General features: G+C 31.6%; 1 protein-coding gene across 2 annotated transcripts in view; it reads left to right on the forward strand.

Moving 5' to 3' along the window:
- LOC106672646 overlaps positions 1-24,754 on the forward strand; it is a 30,757-nt gene extending 6,003 nt beyond the window's left edge. Inside the window, exons 2-7 of one of the 2 annotated variants that reach the window (XM_014404230.2) lie at positions 15,799-15,819; positions 22,594-22,793; positions 22,971-23,116; positions 23,182-23,281; positions 24,041-24,238; positions 24,302-24,754. In XM_014404230.2, the coding sequence (XP_014259716.1) occupies positions 15,799-15,819; positions 22,594-22,793; positions 22,971-23,116; positions 23,182-23,281; positions 24,041-24,238; positions 24,302-24,573 (937 nt within the window). In that variant the 3' untranslated portion in view covers positions 24,574-24,754. The remainder of the gene's footprint in view (positions 1-15,798; positions 15,820-22,593; positions 22,794-22,970; positions 23,117-23,181; positions 23,282-24,040; positions 24,239-24,301) is intronic. The other variant, XM_014404231.2, reaches the window with a different exon arrangement.
- Positions 24,755-25,712: the final 958 nt, after the last annotated feature.

The following is a 25,712-nucleotide window of genomic DNA, read 5'->3' on the forward strand; positions in this document are numbered from 1 at the left end:
AGCCGCGCCGAATTTAAAATAAACGGTAAAATATCGTAAAATCGCTCTTTTGTATTGAAAATAAAGTGCAATTCTTTTATCTCAAAAAGTTGTCCAAAAAAAGAACACCGCTGAGGAAAATCGTGATAGCCAGTTATCCATATTTCAGAGTTAACCATTTATTTACTTCACAATCTGGTGAAAATTATCTAATATCTCTGCGATTCGAACTTTACTAATTATAGAGGATTGAAAAAACCTAGCCAGAGGCACCTCGACTACAAAGACCTTCCGAAGGGTCTAACGACTAACCATGTGTACAACAATAAATTATGCTTGGATTGTCATTTTTAAGGAATTGGTTGAGATAAAAAGTCAGTGTCACGAGCGGGGTTTGAACCCACGACCTTCGGCCATATACGTCGCTGTTGTTCCACTTGAGCTATCGTGACTCCGATCCACTAGGACACCAACTTCCCTTCTCAACCCCACCTTTTGAATTTTCCCTCCTTTTTGCCATTTTTCAAAGTTGGTATCCGAGTGGGTCGAAGTCACGATAGCTCAAGTGGTAAGAGCAGCGGCGTCTTTAGCCGAAGGTCGTGGGTTCGAATCCTGCTCGTGACAATGACTTTTTTTATCTCGACCAATAACTTACACAAAGATGAATTAATTAAAAGACGTTATTGCGACAATCGAACGACGAAATCTAATGGACTTATTAATAATTATTAAAATCTTCTAAAAATAAAAATTCCTATGATTTCCACAATGTACCTACGTTCATTTTGCTTTTTCAGATGGTATGTTTGTTTTATACAGTTGAATCTCTATATTTTAGAAACTAATATTAAATCAAGTAACGATAAAAGTGTGTGGGTTTTAAAAGGAAATTTTTTTTTTTTGGGAAATCTGTAATAACGTGCATTTTTTATTTATAAAGTAAATCATAATGTCTAAATACGACAAGACTTACTGTATTGAGTACTCTCTGTATTGAGAGAAGGAGAAATAAAATTTCCAACTTTCATTGCGGCCCTATTCAACTGTTTGTTTGAAAGAACGAATGGAAATTTGAAGTTGGGTTTGAAATAAAGTCCCCGATAAAGTGAGGCATGGCGTAAAATCGCTCTATTCAGCGTTTGCGATTGTTACTGCAGACCTTCTAACCGCGCTTGTCTTCGTCATACGATCCGGCTCCCGTCCCAGACGAAATAAGCAATGGAATAATATCCCATGAAATACAAGCCGACCGTTTCTTCTTTTATGCCCGTAAATATAAAAAGAATGCATCCCATTCCGCTGGCCGTCCGTCCGTCGTCGGGCGGTGCCGTACTTAAATTGGGCCCTGTTGACGGATTTTTCAAGTTGGACTATTTTTAACGGAACCCCCGACCGCTCGATCTCTCTTTACGTAGTCCTAAAAATCTCGACATTTCACAAGAATCGACATTTGAAACTATCAAAACGCTTAAATCTATATTTAAAAGAGTTAGAACGTCTATTTTCCAAAATTCCCCCTCAGATTTAAATCAGAATGGACATAAATCAGAAAATTTAAACAATGGTATAATTAATAGTTAAACAACAAAAAGGAAATCCGAATACTGTTAAATCCAGAACCGTGGTTCAATCACAAAGTTTGAAGAACAAGCAGATTTTAAATTAAATCATAGACCAAATAATTCAGTACAATTTCGCTTAAATGCTAAAAGTGGAAAATATATAATCATTAGTAAAAATAATTTAAAAAGAACTTCGTTTTCTCCTGGTAAACCAACACACCATACAACGCCAAAGCTAGTGTACGTTATACACAATTTGATGATGTCATGTGCAATGATAATGTGTATAACTCGTATGGATAACATAGCATTCTGAAGATTTTCATGTTAAAAAAATATAAAAAAGAAAATCTTAGGGTTTCTAATTTACCTTCGCAAGGGGTGGATCCATCTAATTTCGCTCTTTCCTTTTAGACAAATCAACGCGTAGTTCTTCTTTTAAAATGTTTATATAATTTTATTGTATTTTTCGTTCCGTTTACTTTATAAATAAATAAAAGATTTACTCGATACACTCATAATGAATTATTCGGAGATCGTGAGATGCGGTCTGGTGTGACGTAGGTTTTAGAAAAACATTTTCTTTACAGTGCCAACGTTTCGATCTTTATTGAGATCATCTTCAGAGCCTGGAAGTTATAAACATGGTTTAAATCTTACAAATACATGTAGGATCCATGTGACCGTGTGATAATATAAAACATAAAATAACTTTCAATTAATTAAGGTTTTTAGTTGGGATAAAAAAGTCAATTTCACGAGCGGGATTCGAACCCACGACCTTCGGCTAGATACGCCGCTATTCTACCACTTCGTTCGAAGTCACGATAGCTCAGGTGGTAGCGTAGCGGCGTATCTAGCTGAAGGTCGTGGGTTGACTTTTTTATCCCAACTAAAAACGTTAATTAATTGAAAGATATTAATTGATCAAGCGGACCACGAAAACTAGTGACTTGAATAGCATAAAATAACATTGAAAAAAAAAAATTATATATGAGCTCAATTCTGTATATACCATATGATAATACCATATTAATGAAAATAAATATTTAGGGTGAATTTAAACACAATAACAGAAATATAAACAAAGTTAAAAATAACCTAATTTACCTAGACTTGGCATGATCAAAATAACATTCTTGCCAAATTCGTTGACATTACAGACAAGCCATTTCAACATTGCGTCAATCAGGGCACAAATATCATTAAAATATTACACTCACAGTAAAAACATATACTCAGAACATAGAAATAGTAGTAATATAAACAAACTTAATTAGTTTAATCAAAACAACATTCTTGTCAAATTTGTTGTCATTACAAATCTCAATTTTACGGCCCTCTTGAAACAAATAATTATATAAGCTTTGTTTTGTCATTTAATCCTATGAAATTCGTGTGATTTCTAGTGGACGTAATCAGAAAAAAAGTTTCATATCTGTCGTGAATGTATGTATAAATTCAAATTTGAAAAATTATTGTAGGATTTTTTTTTCTTGGTCACTACTGTGAAAACATCGTTATTTCAAGCCGATAAACCTTACTTACAACCCTGTTTGTTTCTCTATTAATAATTTTAAAATGTATATTTGTAAACAATTTCGCCCCGACGTATCGATTCGTCATTTCTTTAGCAAAAGTCTATTTTTGGTGGGTGGAGTTTTATTTTTTGAAAAGAATACAAGTTCGGTATTAGACAACTCGTAACGGAGAATTTTTTTCAAAAACTTTGGTATCAAGTCCGATATTTCTGTTATGAAGATGGGAACGCTCTGGAGACGGACGAACGAAAACTTTTCTTTTATGAGGGTTCGCAACAGCAGAGGACATATAAACCCTCAGGGTACCGGTGTTTTTGAAAAAAAGCCCATTTGTAAGTATGCCGTTCGAATGCAGGGCCGTTGGATTCGAACCCGGGACCTTTACCTTACATTGATGAGTGCGTGTCAACGCCTAAACCGTTGCGGTCACCGACCCCCCCCCCAAAAAAAAAAAAGGAAAACATTAATCTCATAAAATAGTTTAAATCGTGCCAACAGATATTGTAATATGTACATCCGTCAATACGATAAATTTATAAAAATGTGTGGGAGATAAAAAAATATATTTTATGATAATACCGTCCGCCAATATGTCTAGCGATGAAACCTATAAAAAAAATTTTAATGGGATGAGAGACAATTTTAAAAAATCATTTCTTCCTTTATCAAAAGGAAATTGTCATTTTTTTAAATATCACTAGACTATTAATTGAATATATCTACCAAGGAAAAACCGATTGCAATACTTTGTTTTCCTCAAATGACAACCTGGGGCTTCATATTTCCAAAAAAAAAAAAAAAATGCTGATATTGGTCTAGACGTATTGGGTTGTCCGGAAAATAATGCAGGATTTTGGTATTAAACAAAAAAAAAAGAAACTAGTTACTTTAAAGCAATGTTCTTTAATCAAAATAATTTCCCANACAAATGAGTAATCCTGTAAACGTAAACAGAATATTTTATATAGATTTTTTTTAATGAAAACTTAAAATCCTGCATTATTTTCCGGACAACCCGATACTTCCTCTACGGTATTTAACGTTCCAACAGTGATTTCTAATGAAAATTTGAAAATTAATAAAAATTTATTTAATTTTTTTGGGAGGGTCAATGTAAGAAACCGGTGAATAGACAAAAGATTTTTAATATATGTCAAATTATAATTTTTTATATTTTAATTTTTTTTTAATGTCAACCTGAAATGAATCAAATTGTCACTTTAATAAAGCAATTTAACTTTAAATATCATAAAAATATTAAGAGGACACAATGAACACGTATGCAGGACAAAACTAAAAATAATAATAAAAATAACAAAATTAATAATAATATCTAGAGAACGATTTAATTTTAGTTGAACAACCCTTGAATCATTTACACAAAAAAGCATATTTTTAGAGTAAATTTCTTTGTCACCTGTTTAAAAATTGCTTTTAAACTATTTTTAGTTAAATAGCAATAGTTTTTACATTTTTCATTTCAAAAATATGGTGGAATAATGAATGTGACAAAGTCTTAAAAGAAAAAAGTAAGACTTTGACCAAGTTTATTAAAAGTCGATCGACAATACAAAAAAAGCAACAAAAGCAGGCGAGGTATATCAAAAAACTCAGTAAGAAACAGACCTGGCGTAAATTCGTAAAACAAAATCGAATACTCCACTCACAGTATATTGGAATACAATAAGGAAAATTGCAGGGAAAAGCAGTATAATAACGCGTACTTTAATAATCCAGAAGAAATAGCCAATTCCCTAGGACAGCACTTGTATAAAATATCAGCTACATGTAACTATTCTGAACACATTAAACAGAGAAAAGCTGAGGCAGAAACGATAAATATTCCCTTTGGTAATAACGCAAATCATCTCATAAACCTACCATTTTCATATGATGAATTTATAATGGCTTTGAATTTTCGAAAAATACTGCTTCTGGGCCTGATAATATATGTATTGCTTTGATAAAAAACAAGCTCAGACAGGTCGATGAAATGCCTGTTGCAAAACTTTTAAACAAACTCATCCTATTAGGCGTTTTCGCAAAAATTTGATGCTATGCAACAGCTATTTTAAAAAAGATAAATCATCTCACGAATTTAATAGTTATCACTTCATATATTTACGCTTTTTAGAAAACATACTTATACTTTCAATCGCGAAGAAAAACGATTAGCATTTTTTTTTTATGGAGAAAATACCTTTGATCGTACACTGAGATATTAATAATAGATTCATTAAGAAGTTATGGAATAGATGGAAACACCCTTACCTTTATTGGCAATTTCCTAAAATCAAGGCGCTTTAAAGTCAGGTCCGGCAATTCCTTATCCAAAGAATTTATACAAGAAAACGGCGTACCACAGGGATGTGACTTGAGCGCGGAACTATTCTTCATAGCATTATATGTCTCTGAACATGTATAGTTACCAAGTCTACACGCGGACGATCTGGCGATTTACTGCATAAAAAAAACGTCGAGACCCTGGAATTTAACAGGCAAAAGACACTCGATGACAACTGGCTGAATAAAATGGTTTCAAAATCCAGAGTCCAAAACTGTTTCTGCTTTCTTCGCAAAAAACCCACATCTGTTTCCTTACTAAAAATAAATACAAAATCCTTCATGTTTTCAGATTCGATTTGTTATTTAGATGCTCATATACGACAAAATTCTAAACTGGTCATCTCATTTAATAAAACATTAAATGTTCTTAGAACTGTTTGCTCCACTTCGTGTGGTGCTGACAAGGTAAGCATGCTTAAGCATAGGACAATAATTCGTTCAAAATTAGATTACGGCAGCAATGCGTACGGCTCAGCTTCTCAAAAACAATTGAACATGCTAACTAGTATGTTGCAGGCATAAGATTAGCAATTGTCAGGTCTTATTCAGGTCAGTCGGGTCTTCATGTTTATTCGGGTAAATTGCCACTAGCATATCGTAGAAAACAACTAGACGCAAAGTGCTTAACTTTAATTCTATCTATGCCCTCATACTCGTTAAATACATTTTTTCCAGACGAACTGCTTATTATTCAGGACGAATACAACAGTTACACAAGAAAACATTTTCCAATTCAAGTCTCTCAAAATATCTTACATTTTAGATCATCACACATACAATACAACACAGAACTGTAAATTGCTCCCATCCTTGGCTTTTCCCTAAACTCAATCTCTTATAAAACTTCCAAAAAATACTACCATTCCCATAATATTCCTGAACAGAAAAAGCAAAGAAAAGGAAGAAAAAGCAAAATGATGATGTTTTTATATACCGACGAATCAAAAAGCATAGATGGAGTTGAAGCTGCCTTTGTATGCAAAAGAATAATGTAATATTTTTCACTTTCTCCGATTTGTAGTAGATTTTATGCTGAGTTCCTTGCAATTTACAAAGTGATAACGTATGTTGTCATCCGAAAAAAATTGAAAATATTTGGCGCCGATTTGCTGTTCGTCCTACTACTTCATAATGTTTTCACCTATAACATTTTAATGCAAGGAGTCCCATAAAAAACAATAAGCTACGTGAAATTAAGCAAAAATGGCAAATTGTTGAATGTCTTTATTTTACCTCAATTTTAAAAAAAACGAATCAGTTTTGACTTAATTAATTATATGTGGTGATTAGTGACCGTTAGTCGATGATTATTCAGAAATCGTGAGATGCGGTCTGGTGTGATGTAGGTTTCAGAAAAACATTTTCTTTATCGTGCCAACGTTTCGATCTTTATTCAGATCATCTTCAGGGCTCAAAGTGATTGTTTTCTGCGTAATTGTGCCATTCTTGCGTGCCGGGTTGAGAATGCCCCCGCTCTGTGCACAAACAGTTTGAGCCCTGAAGATGATCTCAATAAATATCGAAACGTTGGCACGATAAAGAAAATGTTTTTCTGAAACCTACATTACACCAGATCGCATCTCACGATTTCCGAATAATTAATTAATTATACACAGTCTGTCAAGCCAAAATACTTACTCGAATACGCGCTTATCTCATTTGGCGTAAATTTAACATCTGGTTTGTCCATGAGGAAGAAAATTTTTTGTAAGGAGCACCCATTTTTCCATAACTTAATTTATCTTTAAGCCGTGTTTTAAGTTCTTTTTTTGGATCACCATGACTAAATTTTTCTAACTATTAACTTTAGTTTTAATTTTTATTTAATTTTTAATCATTTAATTTTTTTTTAACTAGTAAACTTCCAGGTTTTACAATAACCATTTTTCATATAAATTATTAATTACATTTTGCAATTTATTCGTGGCAATAACGTAATAGTATAACTTCATTTTATAAACCTAAAAATATATTTTGTAACTATAAAATAAAATCATAAAAAGTACATTGTTTTAAGATGAAGTAATTAACGAACAAATATCCTTCATTTTATCCATTCTATGATAAATAATAGAGATCATTGTTGTATAATTGGAAAATAAAATAGATGTACAAAACATCTGCTCATAAAATAAAATTAAATATTTGCATATTTGATGCTAATAATAGAAATCGTCAATGTATTATTATGGATTAATTATTCAAAAATACGATAATGCATTTAGATCCGCTCATAATCCTATGGCATTATCAGATAATAATATTAATAAGCTTTGCTTGATAATAAAACGAAATATTTAGTTATTTCGTTATAATAACTGAACAGTGCCATCGTTGAGTAATTATTATTAACATAATATTTCATTGGCTAATTTAAAAAAAAAAATTTACAAAAATATTATTTATTTTATAAAGTTTAATAATGAGGGACTGCGGTATAATGTTTAATGTTTGATTAAAACTAGTGTCATTACCACTATCCCTGGATAGGAGATCCCACGACCATCTGGAAAGTTGGTGGAATTTTTGGATTTCTAGATGTATGTTGGTTGGGAGGGTTTTATGAAACATTGGTGTCGAGAGCGATGGATAGAAATATTTAGGTCTTTATGAGTAGTTTCGTTGTACGCATAAAATGGAGCACCATGGGCATTTTGTACTGGAGTTGTATCTGTTTGACGTGAGTGTTACATGGGTGAATCTCCCTGGGTTCAACTTTATTATTTTCTTTTCACACCAAGACGCCGGTAAGGCAAGATGTTGAAGATTTCAAGTGAAAACGACGTACCAAAAATTTCCAAATCAATATAAAATCCCGCATAAACTGATGACAAATCTCTATAAGAAAATATATATTCTTCACACTATAAAGATTCCCAATTTATCCTTTTAAATTCAATGTCAAAAATAATTGATTTACTGTTCTTTGTGATAAGAGGTACTTTTAATTTTTATTACAGTTCACTTTTAAAAAAATTAAAAAGCATTAAAAATGGTCATAATCAGAAATACACCTGCGTGTATTTTTTGTTGTTCTAAGGTACAATAGCGGTAAAACATGACCGGTTTCTTTTATTTCGAGATAGTAAAACACAATATTTTTAATGCCCCAGGGCGTAAAAGTGTCTTAATGTTTCTATATAAAAAATATATATATACGATTTTTTTTTTCTAAAGATCAATTTTAAATGATGATATATAGTTCAAGGGGGGAGGGGGGAAAGTCTTTGTGTAAACACGAGGTGTTTATAATTTTTATAGATTGACAGACACTAGTGCTGAGTTTTATGAGATGGGAGGGACATAAACGGAAGGAAGCCGTCGGCCTTTAAGCCGTTAATAACCATTAAAATACATACTAAATCCAATAAAAGCCGGGAAGGCTGCCGTTGACCTTCCGGTTTCCTCTATTTTGTATCGTAACTTGTTTATCTCGACGAGGTGGAAGGAGTTATTATCCTATAAGTCCCAATGGTTGTCGTGTGTTAATGTTTGTCTGCTTGTACGTCTCCTTGCTGTGTTCCTATCACGAAATCAACATCATCAGACTGAAATCGCTTAAAACGCAAACAGGATTTTTGCGCTTTTGACACACAGGATCTTTTAACATGTTTTGATCGATACATATCGTAATATGTATTATTTTGACTTTTCAATAAAAATAATTTGATAGATAAACAATCTAAATACATTATTTAATATAAACGTTTTCTACGTATCATATAACGATTTCACCAACCCAAAGAAATAGCCAGAAAACACATTCACTTATACAAAATAACTTCACTTAATCGAATATCAATATCAATCAGTATATGTGATAGTTTTTGTAAACCTATGCGGAGGAAGCAATGACTCTCATTCCATGGATTGTTAAATTGTCCATAATTATATAACGTTTTTCCGCCAAATCAACTTATTTTTCAATTCAATTAAATTCTAAACTTAAGAGATGGTGTGAAATATATTATAATACAATCATGAAAAGTAAAATTCCTGTATATTTGACCTTTAATATTTTTTTAATAATCTCAACACGAGACACAGTAATGACACATTTACACAGAAAACAAAAACTTGGAGCTCTGAAGATGATCTCAATAAAGATCGAAACGTTTGCACGATAAAGAAAATGTTTTTCTAAACCTACGTCACACCAGACCAGATCTCGCGATCTCCAAATAATCTTTTTTTTAATGAAGGGCTGGATTCGAACCCAGGAACTTCACCTCTACCTACCGGGAGAGCACTGTGGCAACGCCTAACCGTTGCAGCCACCGACGCCCCTTATCAGAATCTTATATGAAAATTAAATAAAGTCAAGTTTAAAATTTAAACCTGAAGTATAAAAATTTGAGATTTTTTTAAAATTGTAAAATAATTCGACTCTTATGTAAGATAATTATCTTCTAAAAGCCCAATAATTTTATATCAAAATTTTTTTAATGCTTCAAATCAAAGGTTAGCTTGAAGTAAAAAATTTATAGTTTAAAAAAATTAATTTGGGAAAAAAAGGATTAATTTTAAATTTAAAAAAGTTAATTTCAAGTGAAGATCACTTAATTTGATGCTAAAAGGATTTGAAATTAAAAAGTGTCGATTTTACAGAAAAAATTTAAAGAGTATTATAAATAATTATATTTATGCTATCAATATATATATAATTGATTAAAAAATTGTTTAACCATTATATAAAAGAAGAATCCTGTATTTTAATACTAGTGTAAATAATGTCCACGTGATATTTTATATTTATAAAAAAAGAATTCTCAAATATACAAGAATTTTACGTTAGATGCTGATATTTTTATTTTTCCAATTAAAAAAGTTAACTTGAAATTAAAAAAGGTTAATTTGAAGTAAATAAGTATAATATCAAATTAAACAAGTTAAATTGAAGTTAAAAAGAGTGCATTTGAAATTATAAAAGGTTAATTTGAAGTAAATAAGAGTTAATTTAATGTTCGCTAGGGTTAATTTGAAATTACAAATGCTTAATTTATTAATTTTAAATTAAAAATGTTGTTAATTTAATAATTTGAAATTAAAAATGGTTAATTTGTTAATTTGAAATTAAAAATGGTTAATTTGAAGTAAATAAAAGATAATTTAAAGTTAAAAAAGGTAATTTATTACAAAACTTATTAATTTAAAATTAATAAGAGTTAACTTGAATTTAAAAGATTTATTTTAAATTTAAAAATTTCATTTGAAGTAAGTAAGAGTTAATTTAAAGTTAGAAAGAGTTCATTTTAAATAAAAAAGGGTTAATTTGAAGTAAATAAGTTTTAATTTAAATTTGAAAGAGTTAATTTCGAAATAAAACAGAGATAATCGTCTACGAAAAAAAAGTTAATGTCAAGGAGAAAAGGATTAATTTTAAGGAAAAAGCTATAATTATAATGTTGAAAGCTGATCGCTAATTACGTTGAAAATAATTTGTTATTAATTAATAATTGCAAACGGTAATGTATTAGTAAAATAAATTAACGTGGAGAAGACAAATTTACTTTTTTAATGAAATCATGAGACAAGGAAAAGAAGTGAGGTCATCTGATGATATGCTTTAGCTTAACATGGCGTTCTTCTTTCAGCTTTATGATTTTACCAACGGTTATGTTTGTCCCAGGTACTATATATATGTTGATTATTATATGATTTATTGATTTCATTTTTGTTTTTAACGTGGAGTATACCGTTGCTTTAACCATCTGCTATAGGTCATCGCACGTCTTCGGTCTTAATTTGACCGAGACCTGACCGGGTCTTTTCCAGAGTCTGTGACGTCCTGTAAAAGGAATTCCAAGAATAAACGTAAAACGGCGGATTTCCTCGACAGTTCAAACCCCGGTGTCACAAATCAAGACTGAAACCGTTTCTAGCCGCCGTTCTAAAATAGCCAATCACGTCAATAAAACTGTTTTAAAAGGGCAGTTGAGCGTGCCAAAAAATCCAAAGGGGTTAAAAATGTCTCGGTGTAGACTTTACGACCATCCTATGAGCGAGTACGTGGTTTTTTTCAGACGGCCGGCCGGCTAGGGAATAAATAAGATAAGGTTTAGTAGACAGACTGTCTAGTACGTCCGCCACTACTGGCCTGTCCTCGGATTTTTTTCCTTACCAGCTACAAGTGGTACGACAAGGCTATCAGCAATTCGTCTGCCTCAACAATTAAAACGAGTAACTCAAGCTTTGAGAATAAACGCAACTGCATGGACAGTAGTCCGTCTGGTTAGTTGACCCTTTTAAACTGATAAATCAAAAATAATTGAATCGACAACATTACATTTTTTTTATACTACCTCCGAGGATTTGACTCGTAGAATAGCAGTCATCCTGACACGGTTTCCAATCCAACATACGCACACCACCTTAACTTAAAAACAAACTTGATTTATCAGAGAAAACAAACTTATCAGAATTACTCAGACACACTGAAGATGGCGAAAAGCCGAAATACAACTGACAAAAAAACAGCGATAATAGGTAGACTAAAATTGTTTAGTGGTTTATCACCCTGCGGACCACAACAGTAAATCTCATCATGTTATTTTTGTTTAGATTTGTAAATAAATAAAAACATAATAGTAAATGTATATTGTCACTTACCTTTTTTTTGTTTAATGTACACTTACACGATAATTCACTAGTTTTCGTGGTCCGCTTGACCGACTAATATTTTTCAATTAAGATTTTTAGTTGAGATAAAAAAGACAGTAGCGGCGTATCTAGCCGAAGGTCGTGAGTTCGAATCCCGCTCGTGACACTGACTTTTTTTATCTACACGATAATGTTAACAAAAATAAAGATGTTTGTTAATTTTTACATATTTAGGATTATTTTCTTGTTACTATTCTCGTATATAAAAATCCAATTTGCATGCATAAATTTTAAAGGCCGTTTAATTTTTTATCGGCAAACAATAAACAATTTAATTGTTACTGTATTCATTTGTTGTAACTTCACATTTTTATAATTTAGAAAATTGTTAGAAAATTAACACTTACATCCCTTTTGTAACGATTTAAAATTTTCGGGGTATGGAGACGAGAATTTGGCCAATTTTGGCTGCTGATTACAGGCCATTATAATCAAAAAATAACGCCACGGAAAATTTGGTTTTAATAATCCACTAACCATCTAAATTCCAACGACAGTTATTTCTGTGACAATTGCTATCAACTGTAATCATCTGTGAAAAGCGAAACATGAAAAATCCTGAGTATTCTTTTTGGCCATACACTGACTTAACTCGTTGTCCCCCCCCCAAAAAAAATGGTTAAATTCATGTGTAATATTTTTACAACAAAATATTACAATTACAAGTGAAATTACAATACTTACGATCTCTTTGATTTTGTATTTATATGTGAGATTTCTTCGTGCTTTCTGCTAGATTATGAATCTTTAATTTTGTCGTATCGTTCATTTTGGTCTGTCTATCCTCGCTGAGTTTGTCAGACGCGTTTCAACAATTTGTCTTTCAGAAAGACACACTGAAGATAGCGAGGTGCAAGATGGAGGATTGAGGATAATCAGACCAAGATGATTACTAACGACCGAATTACATATATATTTTAAAGCTTTAAAGCATTTTTTATCACTTATAAAGCAGTGTTAAGTGAAAGGAAAAATTCATAGCATGTTTCTCATCCGATTCATAATTCTTGAACCCTTGTCCGAGAGCCTTTCTGGGTGATGAACCTGTAATTCTGTGGCATTCCTCGAAGGATAGGCAAAACAAAATAATTGATATCGACCAACTTTTAGAAAAATATTGTAAAAAAATTATATTTTAATTAATGGTGGCTGTTGGTCTGCTAATCGGTGAACATGAGTTGAACCGGCACTTGGATTACATATTGGATCCGTCTACCCTCGCGAGTTTTTGAAACCCAAACGCGTTTCAGCATTGCGCCATCATCAGTGGGAAACTACTTCGTATAAGTATATTTTATTTTGCAATGAATTCTGATATTTCCTTTACAAAAAAAAAAAATATTGTTAATATTTTGTTAAACAGAAAATATTCACGTATTTTTTATTTTTGTATTCTTTATTTAATCACATTAAAGGGATATCCCAACTAGTGAAGTCCACTGCATAATATTCAGAAATACTCATTAGAAATACTAATCTAACATTATTTACATTCGAAATATTTACAAATTTCTCTTTTAAACAAATAAAACGACCCAAAAATGAATACATTATACTTATCGCAAATTTCATTAATTTTCATTAATTCTGTTAAAAAGGAGTGGGATTTCCAAACTTAGCATGCACAGTCCGGTAACATTTTAATATTTTAAAGTAACTGTGGGCAATGGTACAGACTATTCAATAATTTCCATGAAAAACATAGCACATCACCATGGATCGATCTTCTGATGACAAAAGATAAAATTATATCTAACGAATGCTCAAATTCGAACTCGATTCATTGGAGACCCAATTTAAATACCAAGAATTTCAAGAAACGACGTTGGATTCGATACGGACCAGGCTAATCTTACAAACCGAAGGATATCAAATCAAGGAGCAATATGTAACTATGCTTCTAACAAGACCAAAGTATAAGCACTTAATGGCAGGAAAATTCTTAAAGAAACCGAAATTTCTGTTAGAACTAGAAATAACTGATTCAATATGAGGTATAAAGGAACATTTATTATTGAAAACTGCCCCGAGGTCTAAACTTTCTTCAATTCACCATGTATACGAAGGCTTGTAAGGCTTTATAACAAAAGAAAATACTAACTTTTAATTATTTGTATCAGCTTATGTTTAAATTATACAAAGAAAATATTTTTGGGTTTTGTCTTAAAAAATTTCTTGTGGCTTTTTTAAGGTAAATTAATGACTTATTTAAACATTTATTTGGATGTTTCGGGAATTTACACCCATCAACAGAATCTTTTTAAAAAATGATTAAATTTTTCGTTGTTTTCTTTTAAAAACTATGTGAACATTTAGCATTTCCAGCAAGATTCACTGTGAGTTTTTTATGTGTTTCTTTTTTGGAAGGATTTTCTCTCTCTTTTTGTTTTCAAAAAACAAGAGAAAATACATTTATTGGCAGTGGATTTCTAATTTCGTTGCATTTTTGAAAATTTTCGAAAAAACAAAAACGTACATCATTAAAACTGTGAATTAATTATAATTTACACTTGTTTTTCATAAAACGACAATATAAATGAATATATAAAAATTTGGAAAATTATTTTCATTCTTTTCGATTTGTTTATACTATAAAATATCCTTTACAACTAGTGTTATTTTTGCAATTTTTTATGAACTGTAATTATTTATGTATATGATGGTATCGAGGAATAGTGCATAGTAATTTTTGTTAATTATTATTTTTTGTAGTATTCTGGTCCTCGTTGTCATGTAGGGAAAATATTTCTGGTGATTTTGATGAATCGTTTATTTAAATATTAGGTTTAGTAGTAAAATTACAGTAAGGAATTTGATATGTAAATTTTGATATGTAAATAAAAAGATTGTATCAACAAATTATTTGTCCTGGACCATGTTATTGGAAAAATAATGCACAAAGTTATATTTTATTTTAATTTTCTTGTCGTTCTCAAAGAGTAGAGTTAAAGTCTCAGCCTTTTGTATGTGTATTCAATTATAGTGAATAGTTTGGCTTTGATCTACTTCTATCCTTTGTGGACTTTTTTTGAGCGAAAAACACCTAGATTTTGTAAACCCTTCAGTTCTGGTAGAAGGTGAAGTACTACTAGTCAGATTTCACAATCAATACGCGGAGTCTAGACTCTGCATATAGATTTTCCTCTCACCTCCCGTCTTCGCAGAAATGAAATTGTGTTACGTTATTTTTAGAGAAGAGCCGCGAAGCGAGGGACCGACCCGTGGCAAGAGGGCTTGGGTGAGACCGTAGGGAAAAAATCGCTTTGAGGATTTGATTCTTATTTTGTTTACGAGACTGTATAATTTTTTTTTGCCACGGACCCTCCGGTTTTAAAAAGGCTTAACGCACTGGACAATTCAAACTCTTTACGGTGGCGGGGTCTTTTTAAGGGCGAGGAGAGACGGCTTTTTAGCCGGCTCCCCAAATCAATTACGTACGTACATCTGGTTTAAGCGGCTCGCCAGACCTCGTAAGAAGTCTTTATTGGAATCTTCAATGAGTATTGGACCCGGGTCCGCCCTCCAAGTCCTGGTCCTACCCAAAACAAGGCCTATTTTCAGCAATGCATTACGTTTTTTTGCCCATGCCGGCCCCAGACGGTGTCATTTCGACTCCAAACAACTCGACAGAATTGTACACCTTTTGAATAAGAAACAAATCTAGACACTAATAAAATTCTTATTGTTTTTTTTTATTTTTTTATTTACAGCTGGGATATCCTCGGTGGAAGGTATGCTTTATATAAATTATTAATCACGTTTAATCTGTTTGGTTTGTTTTTTCCGTGTGATTTGAAAAAATTAATCGCTTCTCTCTGACCGCTTTTACACATCCAATTACAGCTTCATGTCTCTAACAATTCAGCTTTTCTGCATCGTATCGCACTTATCAAAAATAACTTATTTTCCTTTAACTTCAATTGGTGGAAATAAGCATCAAATATTATGCTTAGTAATAATCCATTAAAAATTAATATTGTAAAACATTGCCAATTGAAACTGAACTTAACATTTTATTACCATGTATTTTTAAACTGTTGTATTCTTGATATTTCCTTTATGAAAAAGACATTTCAGGTACTTTCCCTATCCGCTAAATTTAACGACCAAATCATTTAAACAGACAATATTTTCAAATTTTGAAATAACTCTCTTAGAATATTTGTTAAATTGTGCTACCATTTATGATTTAATTTATTTCACATTACAACCGATAAAAGTACGAGAAGAATGAATTACATAGTACATAAAAGCATAATACCAATCTGAACTAATCATAAACACTTCACATTTACACATGCTCTCCAAAGACGGAAGATCGCACTTTGACTAAGTATGAGCAGTTTGTAAGTTAACTTGTAAATGTTGATTTATTCGTATGTCCAATGTTGAAAATAAGCATCAAGTCATCATAACTATAAACAATTTAAATTTAAAAATCTTTAAATATGTTTAACAACATTGCCAATTTAAACTGTGGTATGAAATTTGTTTCTTTACCATATTAACCACATTTTGTATGTACAAAGTAATATTTTTTATATTTTTTCAAGGAACATATAAGGAACTACTATTTACTTTTACTTATTTTATTTTTACATTAAGACCGATAAAAAATTTATTGCGAGAAGAAAGAAAAAATCATAGAACATAAAAAGAATAATGCAATAATCATAAATCCATTTCAATTTATTTTATAACCAAGTGGTTTTATTTTTATCGCAAAGGTAGACTTTATAAGTATTTATTATATTTATCAGCACATACAATAACTTATTTGGACTATCAGTAATTTATAATTAACCTATAAATGCTGACTTGTTCGTAGTAACATTGTTTAAAATTCATCACACTTTTAGAACATTTTCAATCAAACCAGCTATATGAAATTGGACATTAACCACCTTTTATGCTAGTAAAAATTAAATTTAAATTTACTTTTTTTACATTAAGATTAGTAAATCATTGATTCGCTGGACTGGCAAACTTTCGACCTATTTTATGGTCATCAGGGCTAAACTTAAACATATCTACAGATTGATTTTCATTGCAATACTGTTACATACTTGGCAATGTTGGAGTCTTCAAGGAAAATCGATATAAAAAAATTGTCAATCTATAGGCATATTTAAGATTGTTTCGTCCTGATGATGACCTTAAAATAGGTCGAAAACCTGACAGTAACCACTGAATTTGCCTTTTTCTTCAAGACCATAGCTTGATTCAGAATGTCCGTGAGTGAAAAAGTCGTTACTTGTAATATTTATAAAACCGCGATTGCGAGAAGAATAAAGTAATCATAGGACATCAAAAGCGTAACTCAAGTCTGCCAATCATAAATACTTTTCAATTTATTTATGCACCAAAATGGCTTTACTTGTATCACAATGTATTTACAGATAAATATATCCACTTACAATTCCGTATTTGAACTATCAACAATTTATATAAAAGGAGAAGCTGGGAAAAGCTGATAAAATCATTTCTAGGGATTTTATATTTCGAGCATGCAACAATAATAAATAAAATCTAACATTCCTGGAAATGGGAACTGACTATATGATCTGGGAAACATCCTTTACAGCATCCTATAAAATTTTAAAAGGCTGGAAAAAGGTGAAGCAATCCGTAGAAAATCAAAATACTGTTGTATGGTACACGGATGGTAAACTAGTAAATCGGGTCTGGTATATTCTATGAAAGCTCGTAGAGCAATCGAACTCATTATGGACAACTTGGTCAATCAAGTTAAAAAATATAAAGGAGAGATACTTGTAAAATCTAACAACCAAGCAGATCTAAAAGCATTAGGACGTAAAAATGCCATATCCAAAATAAACAGTAAATGCATCCTAAATCTCCAAAATTTGGGAAAACTAACATCCTGACAGCACAAAGGGCAAACTTGTCAGAAGCTCTACTAGCTAATATATTGGCTCAGAACCTCTAATTGGAATTACCTCCAACTCAGAATGCGCCCATACAAAAAAAAGAGAAATGTATGAACTCTAGAGGTTCCAGACATAATAAACTCGTGGTAAGAACCTTCACAGTTTCTTTCAAACTGAAATACATGATATTAATGCTCGTACCATAAAAAATCTTAAAAGAGATTACATCGACGAAAAAAATCAGACAACCAAGCGGTCCTGCATAAGCAAGTCAAAAGGTCACATCTAAAATAGTCAGTGAATGCATCCGAAATCTTCAAAACCTGGGAAAATATAACAAGCAGACATCTGGAGTGCCAAGACCCAAAGGGGTTTTGGGTAATAAAAAAACAAACTGATCAGAAACTCTGCAAGCTCTCATATAAAGGCCAGAATCTTGTAACATCAGACTCTGGGTCCACAAAAACAAAAGGAAAAGTGAACGAAATCTATAAATGCCAGACGTATCACGCTCGTGGTTACATTTTCGCACTTAGGCATAAAATTCAGGGGAGTGATAGAACTACAAACATAACTGACAATATATATTGGGTATCAGGGGACAAAGGCATTCTGGGCAATGAACAAGCCGACAACCTGGCTAGAGGAAGACAATAAGCTTATGGTTAAGCAACCCTCACCAAAATTGGCAGACACATGAGTCGAAATAACTCTAATTCTACAGTTTAACAGGGTAAAACTAAGGGGAGTGACAGGAATACCACTGTCATCTTAGAAACACCTGCACTTTGGTATATTCAACGATGGCCCAATTTGTATTCAATAAGAAGGAAGAAACTGCCTCAGCTATTATCTTCGAATGCCAAGAAACTGCTCAATGCTGACATAACCTAGGATACTAAGAGAACCTGTGAAAAATTGCACCAATGACTTAACACTTTTAAAAGAAGGATCGAGACAATTGACCTCAACGAAGGAACCAGGATAAGAACAAAAGGCTACTGTAACTTCGAGAATGCCAAACCCCTTCATCCACGTATCATTTTCATCATCATCACCATACACACTATTCCATTTAAAGAATGTACCTTTACCCTACAGTGATGAGTGCCGTATCAACGCCTAAACCGTTGCCCGTCAAAATTAAATGTGTCCGTAATAGATACAGAAATATAGAAGAAACTCTTCGTACGTGCAGTCTCTAGGAATATTAAAATTCAAATAAAACAGATAAATATAAATCAAGGGTGTTTTGAATCTTCTGATCATATCAGAAGTACTCGAGTTCAATCCGGCCCCCGAGGAAGGCGATCTTTTCGTTCTTTTAAAGATTTTCCTTCATCCTTGTATGGAAAAAAGAAAATGGGCAATGAGATGGAATGCATTTGTAGATAACATGAAAGAAACTAAGCCAGATGTAAATGGCCGACTGAGAACCAGACAAAAAATTCTCTCTTATTTGCGAAAAGGCCATATCAGAATAAGAAACAACCGGTGTATATGTACTATCTTATCAATTATGATAAACTCTAGTTTTTATAACAAACGTTAAAATACTGAATTTAAGTCAACGCTATATTTCCAACTTAAAATAACTTATGCAAACTTTTTTTTAATGCTTAAATGCTTGGAAATTGCTTGAATTAGCACGTGTTTATTGCTATTGAATCATCATAATACAAGAATCATTTTTGGCTGTTTCTCACTATAGTCGGAGAGTCCGTTTGCCTAAGAATGTGCAGAAGGCCGGGATCTTCGGAGGGGGACGATATACGTCTGAGACAGGAAGAAAATCCATCAGGATGCCAGACAGATAGAAAAAAACAAATACAACTGAGAGAACATGTTCACTTGCATCCTTTCCCCGTCCTCTGTGATTTTCTCGATTTAATATTTTTTTGGCCAATCAGGTCCAATTCGAACAAATGTTCAGCAAGACTTGTAAATATAAACTTTTAATACCATCACCGCCCAATTTTAATCGTATAAAACACGTTGCTCCTTTTGTAATTAGAAAATTATATTACCAGTAAATTAACTCTAGAAATTTACTGCACTTACAAGTTAGGTACTAAAAAACATGCTTGCGCCCTTCATTAATTCTCCAACCTTTAGTACTTCCCAATCGAAACCGTATTTTTGTAACAGTATTTCTTTCAAATAATTCAAAATGTTATTCGATAGCGATTTTTGTGAGAAAAGTCAAAAAATTCGCGCAATACCTGGATCATTCTTGACTCGAAATTACCCCTTTTCTTGACTTACTCAAGACAGAAAAATCTCAAGTGCTTACAACAGAAGTTTTATGACAAGCAAGATTTTGTTTCTAGATGTTTTAACTTACACTTCAAAAACCAAAATTTTTGTTCTGTAACTGTTTTCAACTCAAATCTTGTAAATGATTTCGACATTAGCATAATAGTATCGCTTTAAATTAAAAAAGCAAAAACTTTATAAGACTACGCTTAGGTATTGATTATCAAAGGTCAGCTTTAATGACGACAAACTGAAATTTAAAATGTTGCTCTAAAAAATTACAGTTTTAATTTACCATTAAAATGAATTAACTACTAGCTAAAAACTTTAAGCTTCATCACAAAACAATTGCGTCTATATTTTATTTTATCATTGCTCCTTTTACAATAAACATTTTGAGGTAACACATAACTTGTTAAGGAATACAGTGTATGAGTATTAAAAAAAAAAATAAATAAATAAAATAAAGACAAAACAATGGGGAAAGAAATAATATTAAAAGTTATTTACAAAGTACAATTTCTTTTACAAAATTCTTGCCAGGTTGGAATAGAATAAATTTTAGTTAATTGATTGCCTAGTTTAATGATAATCATGATTCTAAATAGAGAGTAATGCTTTAAATAATTGTAAAGTAGTGAGGAATTTCGAGTAAAATTTATGGATGGTTGGAGTAAATCTATAAAGAGAGAAACGAGGGGAAGTTTATTTACGTTTGAAAAGCAAAGAAGACAATGGAAGAAAATAATATCAAAATAATCCCTATGTGATGGACGATGAGAGTATTGAAGCTAAAACTGGGAATAATTTGTAAATTGTATTTTACATCAAAATACTAAGAGTCCAAAAAACTTTCTTCGGACAGATTCTTCAGAGTGAGAATATTTTTTATAGAAAGTATTCCAATGTCTTGTAGAGAGTGGATGTTGGATTGGCGAATGTATATAATATTTTTAATAAAAGAGATATGATCATCGAAGGCCAACTTTTCATCATATGGTATATATAGAGGGAAAGAATTGAGATTATAAGTATGGAGAAGATAAAATGCCAAGTGTTCAAGTGCATGAATCATTCATAAAAACTCAAAAATTGGAATGATTTGGGAACACGACTCACCTAAGGCGTGAAGAATTTCTTGGAGAAGGGAAATATCAGCGAATAACTTGTGATTTGATAAATTTTTAGGTGATCTGCAAATAAGAGGAAGAACATTAGTCAGAAAATTTGATATAATTAATAAAAAATTTAAAAAGAAGTGGTTCTAAATGTGATCCTTGCAGAACTCCAACAGTGACCAAATTTCAATTTATAGGATTTCACTTTACTACAAGAAAAAACTGTTCAACTATTATATTAGTTTTTCTAATCTTGTCTAAGAAAAATGTAAGACAGACCTAAACAGCAAGAACAGACAGACCAAAATCTTCCAATTCACTTATTTTACTGAAAATTCGTAAACATTCAAAAATTGGAATGATTTTGGGAACACAACTCACTTAAGGCGTGAAGAATTTCTTGGAGAAGGGAAATATCAGCGTACAACTTATGTGATTTGATAAATTTTTAGGTGATCTGCAAATAAGAGGAAGAACATTAGTCAGAAAATTTGATATAATTAATAAAAAATTTAAAAAGAAGAGGTTCTAAATGTGATCCTTGCAGAACTCCAACAGTGACCAAATTTCAATTTATAGGATTTCACTTTACTACAAGAAAAAACTGTTCAACCATTATATTAGTTTTTCATGAACACCATAGAGTTCAAGTTTCGCTAATAAAAGAACATGGTAGACTGTCAAAGACTTTGGAGAAGTCTGTATAAATACAGTCAACTTGAAAGCCTTTATCAAAAGACTTTAAACTTTATGGCTGGAGTGTTCCAGATTTGTGATTGTAAACGACCTATGAGGAAACCATTTTGCTCATAAATGATAATATTGCAAAAATTAAATGTGATTTCCATTACAAAGCCATCATTTTGATAGAATACTTTTTTTTATGAACAACTTGAAAATAAAAAGTGAGTAATATAAAATGTATTATAATAATGCTCGCTCACACACATCAAAGAATTTCAGGTGTTCACAAGTATCAACTTCACCGAGAAAACTTTAAAGAACGAATAAGTATATTTTTCTTGTAAGTTTGAATTTTAAGAGCAAAACACATTTAATGCTTGTGTTGTTTTATTCACAATATGATTAATCTGTGTGATTTTTTTTCTAATTTTTTTTTTTTTTTTGCATTGATTGAAGAATTTCACCTACCACTTTTGCTTTGTATTTGAATTAATTGCATCTCGGCCTGTTTGTTTCACACTGCTTTTCAAAACAGCACTCGTATTAATTCCAACAGGGACCGTGAACAGAGGCTCAGAATAATAAAGGAGCAAGTCCTCAAGTTTGCAGGACGGGACGGCAAGTCCAACTCGTCCTCATTGCCCCAGCCGACGAAGCAGCAGTCTCAAATCATGCAGGAGGTGATTGTCAAGACGAAATATCCTTGGCCGATTGAGAATGTATTCACTGAGAAAAAGCAAAGTTTCTATCCAAGCTGTAAGTTTTTGCACTTTAAAATTCAATTTATGCAATATTTTTTTTAATGAATTTTTCGTTTATTATTTTAGTTTGATAATCATGTTTTTTAACTTCAGTTGAGCTAACTTTTCTCAGGATTGTAAATCAAATATATTAATGATAAATGTGAGACAATATTTTATGATTGTTCATTAGGTGAGATTCCGAGGAACTCTGATCAAGAAGCCTGGGATGTTAGTCAAGCAATGAACCTCTTCTTCGAACTGACTTATCCTACACCTACACCAGGATTGAAGTTAGATGTGCACTCGGCAAAATTACGGCTGTTTAAAAGATCTTTGGTAATTATTAATATTCAAAGTAATACATTATCTGGAATATATTTAACAATTTTATGATTTGGCAGTCTGATGGTTTCAATCCTTTCACTACACCAAGACCCGGAATAGACCAGAGAATTCGAGTTTCAGTCTATTACTACACAAAAGCTGTCAAAAGATCAAAAGGTAAAAGAAAATGTGTTTATTTCTAATATCAACAAATCTTATAGCAGATATATTGTATTTTACCAATAGTGGAGCTTGTGGGGTTGAACTTGGAAATGACGGATATCTGATCATACTCGTATATATGCGGACGTTTTGGTAATTTTCGCGTCATAATGTTAAATACCCTGTAAAGATATTGTGATATTAGTAACCCAGAAGTTTTAACATTCCAAAACGCTAGACAAAATAGGTTTAGGATAGTTCATTATAATAATTATCCAAAGATTATATTAAATTTTACGTTTGTCTATGACTCCCAGCATATAGAGAAAGGTTGCTCAATGTGTTTAACTTAATTGAGCGGGATGCCACCCAATTTGAGAATTGTCTTGAGCATGGCAGCAAGTATTTCGGTCCCTGTTTCAATTTTTGGAGGAAATAGGGCTGTTTTACTGTATATACTACAAGATAGATATCTCGTTTTGTGTTTCTTTGTGTATATTGAGACTGAATGTATTTATAAGCATGAATGTGTAGTGTGAATATTTCGATGCAGTACTTTAATTACTTGGCTCCATTTGAGAATTGTGCTTGAAAAGAGCTGCAAGTCTTTGAGGAAACAAGGTTAGGCTCCAGAAGTATGTATCGCACATGCATGTGCAGATTTGAGCTTAATCATTTATCAACAGCCTCACTCCATCCCAAACGGAGTGTATTTCTCTCATATACATATTATATCTCAATAAATATTAAAATTCATAAAATGTAACATTTCAGCCAAAAAGAAGCTTGCTGACAGCCAGATGCTCTCATACTACGGTGAAGACTGGACCGAGCTTGATGTCAAAACTGCTGTCAACTCTTGGAGAGAAACAGGGAAGAACTTTGGCCTAGCAGTTGAAGTCGAAGATGAAGACAGCACCATTCAGCAGGCGAGCAGATATTTCACACCTATGAATTGTTCAAAAGAAGCTAGTAAGTAATCACTAAATAATAAATTAGCCATATTTTATTCTTACTTGCATTATTTTAATTTAGTAAACGCAAGACCACTACCAGTGTTTTTCATTGATGCATTACAAAACAAAACACTGATCGCTAGAGCAGGCATACAGTTCTATCCGACCGTAGAGATTTCAACGATTGAGTACGCTGAGCCAGATATTTTGAACCATAAAGGACTGAGGTACCCGATCACACCTGTGACTAAGCCACACCGTATTCGCCATCATCATAGACAAACGGCAGCGGTGAATGACAGCCTGGAGCAAATCCACTGGGAAGACCCAACAATGACCACCATAAGGTAAAAGCGATGTAATCGGTCTAAATGAAATTTAACACTTAAAACATTCTCAACTTACAATGTTTCCTTACATCCCCATTGTAATTGGCGTTATGTTGTAAGACATCACATCCATTATTTTAAAAATTAAAAACATAATTAACAGATTGAAAATTTTTACTGAAGTAAAATAAAAGTAGTTAAAATGATTAACTTATGATTATTAAAATACCTATAAGGTAATAAAATTTTGTCAATCTCTTGATGTACATTTTTCTAACATTTCGATTTATTTATAACAAATGTTATATTTTTAATGTTTAAATTATATATGTTTTCAAAAATAAACTCTTGATGTATAACACTACTAGAAAAAAAATTGGAAATAGAGGGTTAATTAATTATTATAAAGTTGTATGTCCAAAACTAAGTTTAAGCTAAGTGACTAGAAATACTTAATGATACTTAAGTTGAATTCTGTATAGTAATCACTGTTGGAAAAATCTTTTGTACCATAACTGTGGACATCGAAGTAAAATTTAATACTGTTGAAGAAACTAAAAAATACATTATCACAATAAACAATAAATTTTAGATAGAATTACTACAAATTGATGCATACTTTATTATAGTAAAATTACTGCTTAGTCCATCAAATTCCAAACTAGTTTATCTTAGGTTATGTGTGTCAGTTTTTTAAGTTTAGGTATAAATATATATTTAATTTTGAATGTATGGAAGGAAATTCTTTCAAGTTGAATAAAAGAGCCTTGTAAACTGGTATGGAGTGGTAAAACTGTTCATTACTCATGAAAACTTTTTATAACTTAATTTGCATTTTCACAAGAAATTGGATAAAAAAGTGCAATAAGCAGATCCAAATTATCTGCGTTTATTTGATTAAAATTATTTAATAATTCTGTAAATAATTTCAAGAGACTGTAATTTTTTTCTCTTTTCTTTCTTTCTATTTTTTTGTACAGTGTAGTTAAGTTTGTCTAACTTTTAATTCTTATATCCTAAATCTATGTAAATATAACTGTCTGTCGACTAGGTATTTCTATTTTAGTTTGTAAAGTTTTTTTTTTAATGTATTTATTTTAAATGTAAACCACTTAAATAATCTTTGTAGCACTTTAGCTTAAAAATTGAATTTAGCTGAAT

Source organism: Cimex lectularius, unplaced genomic scaffold (genome assembly GCF_000648675.2).
Source record: "Cimex lectularius strain Harlan isolate CLEC.00 unplaced genomic scaffold, Clec_2.1 scaffold152, whole genome shotgun sequence".
NCBI lineage: Eukaryota > Metazoa > Arthropoda > Insecta > Hemiptera > Cimicidae > Cimex > Cimex lectularius.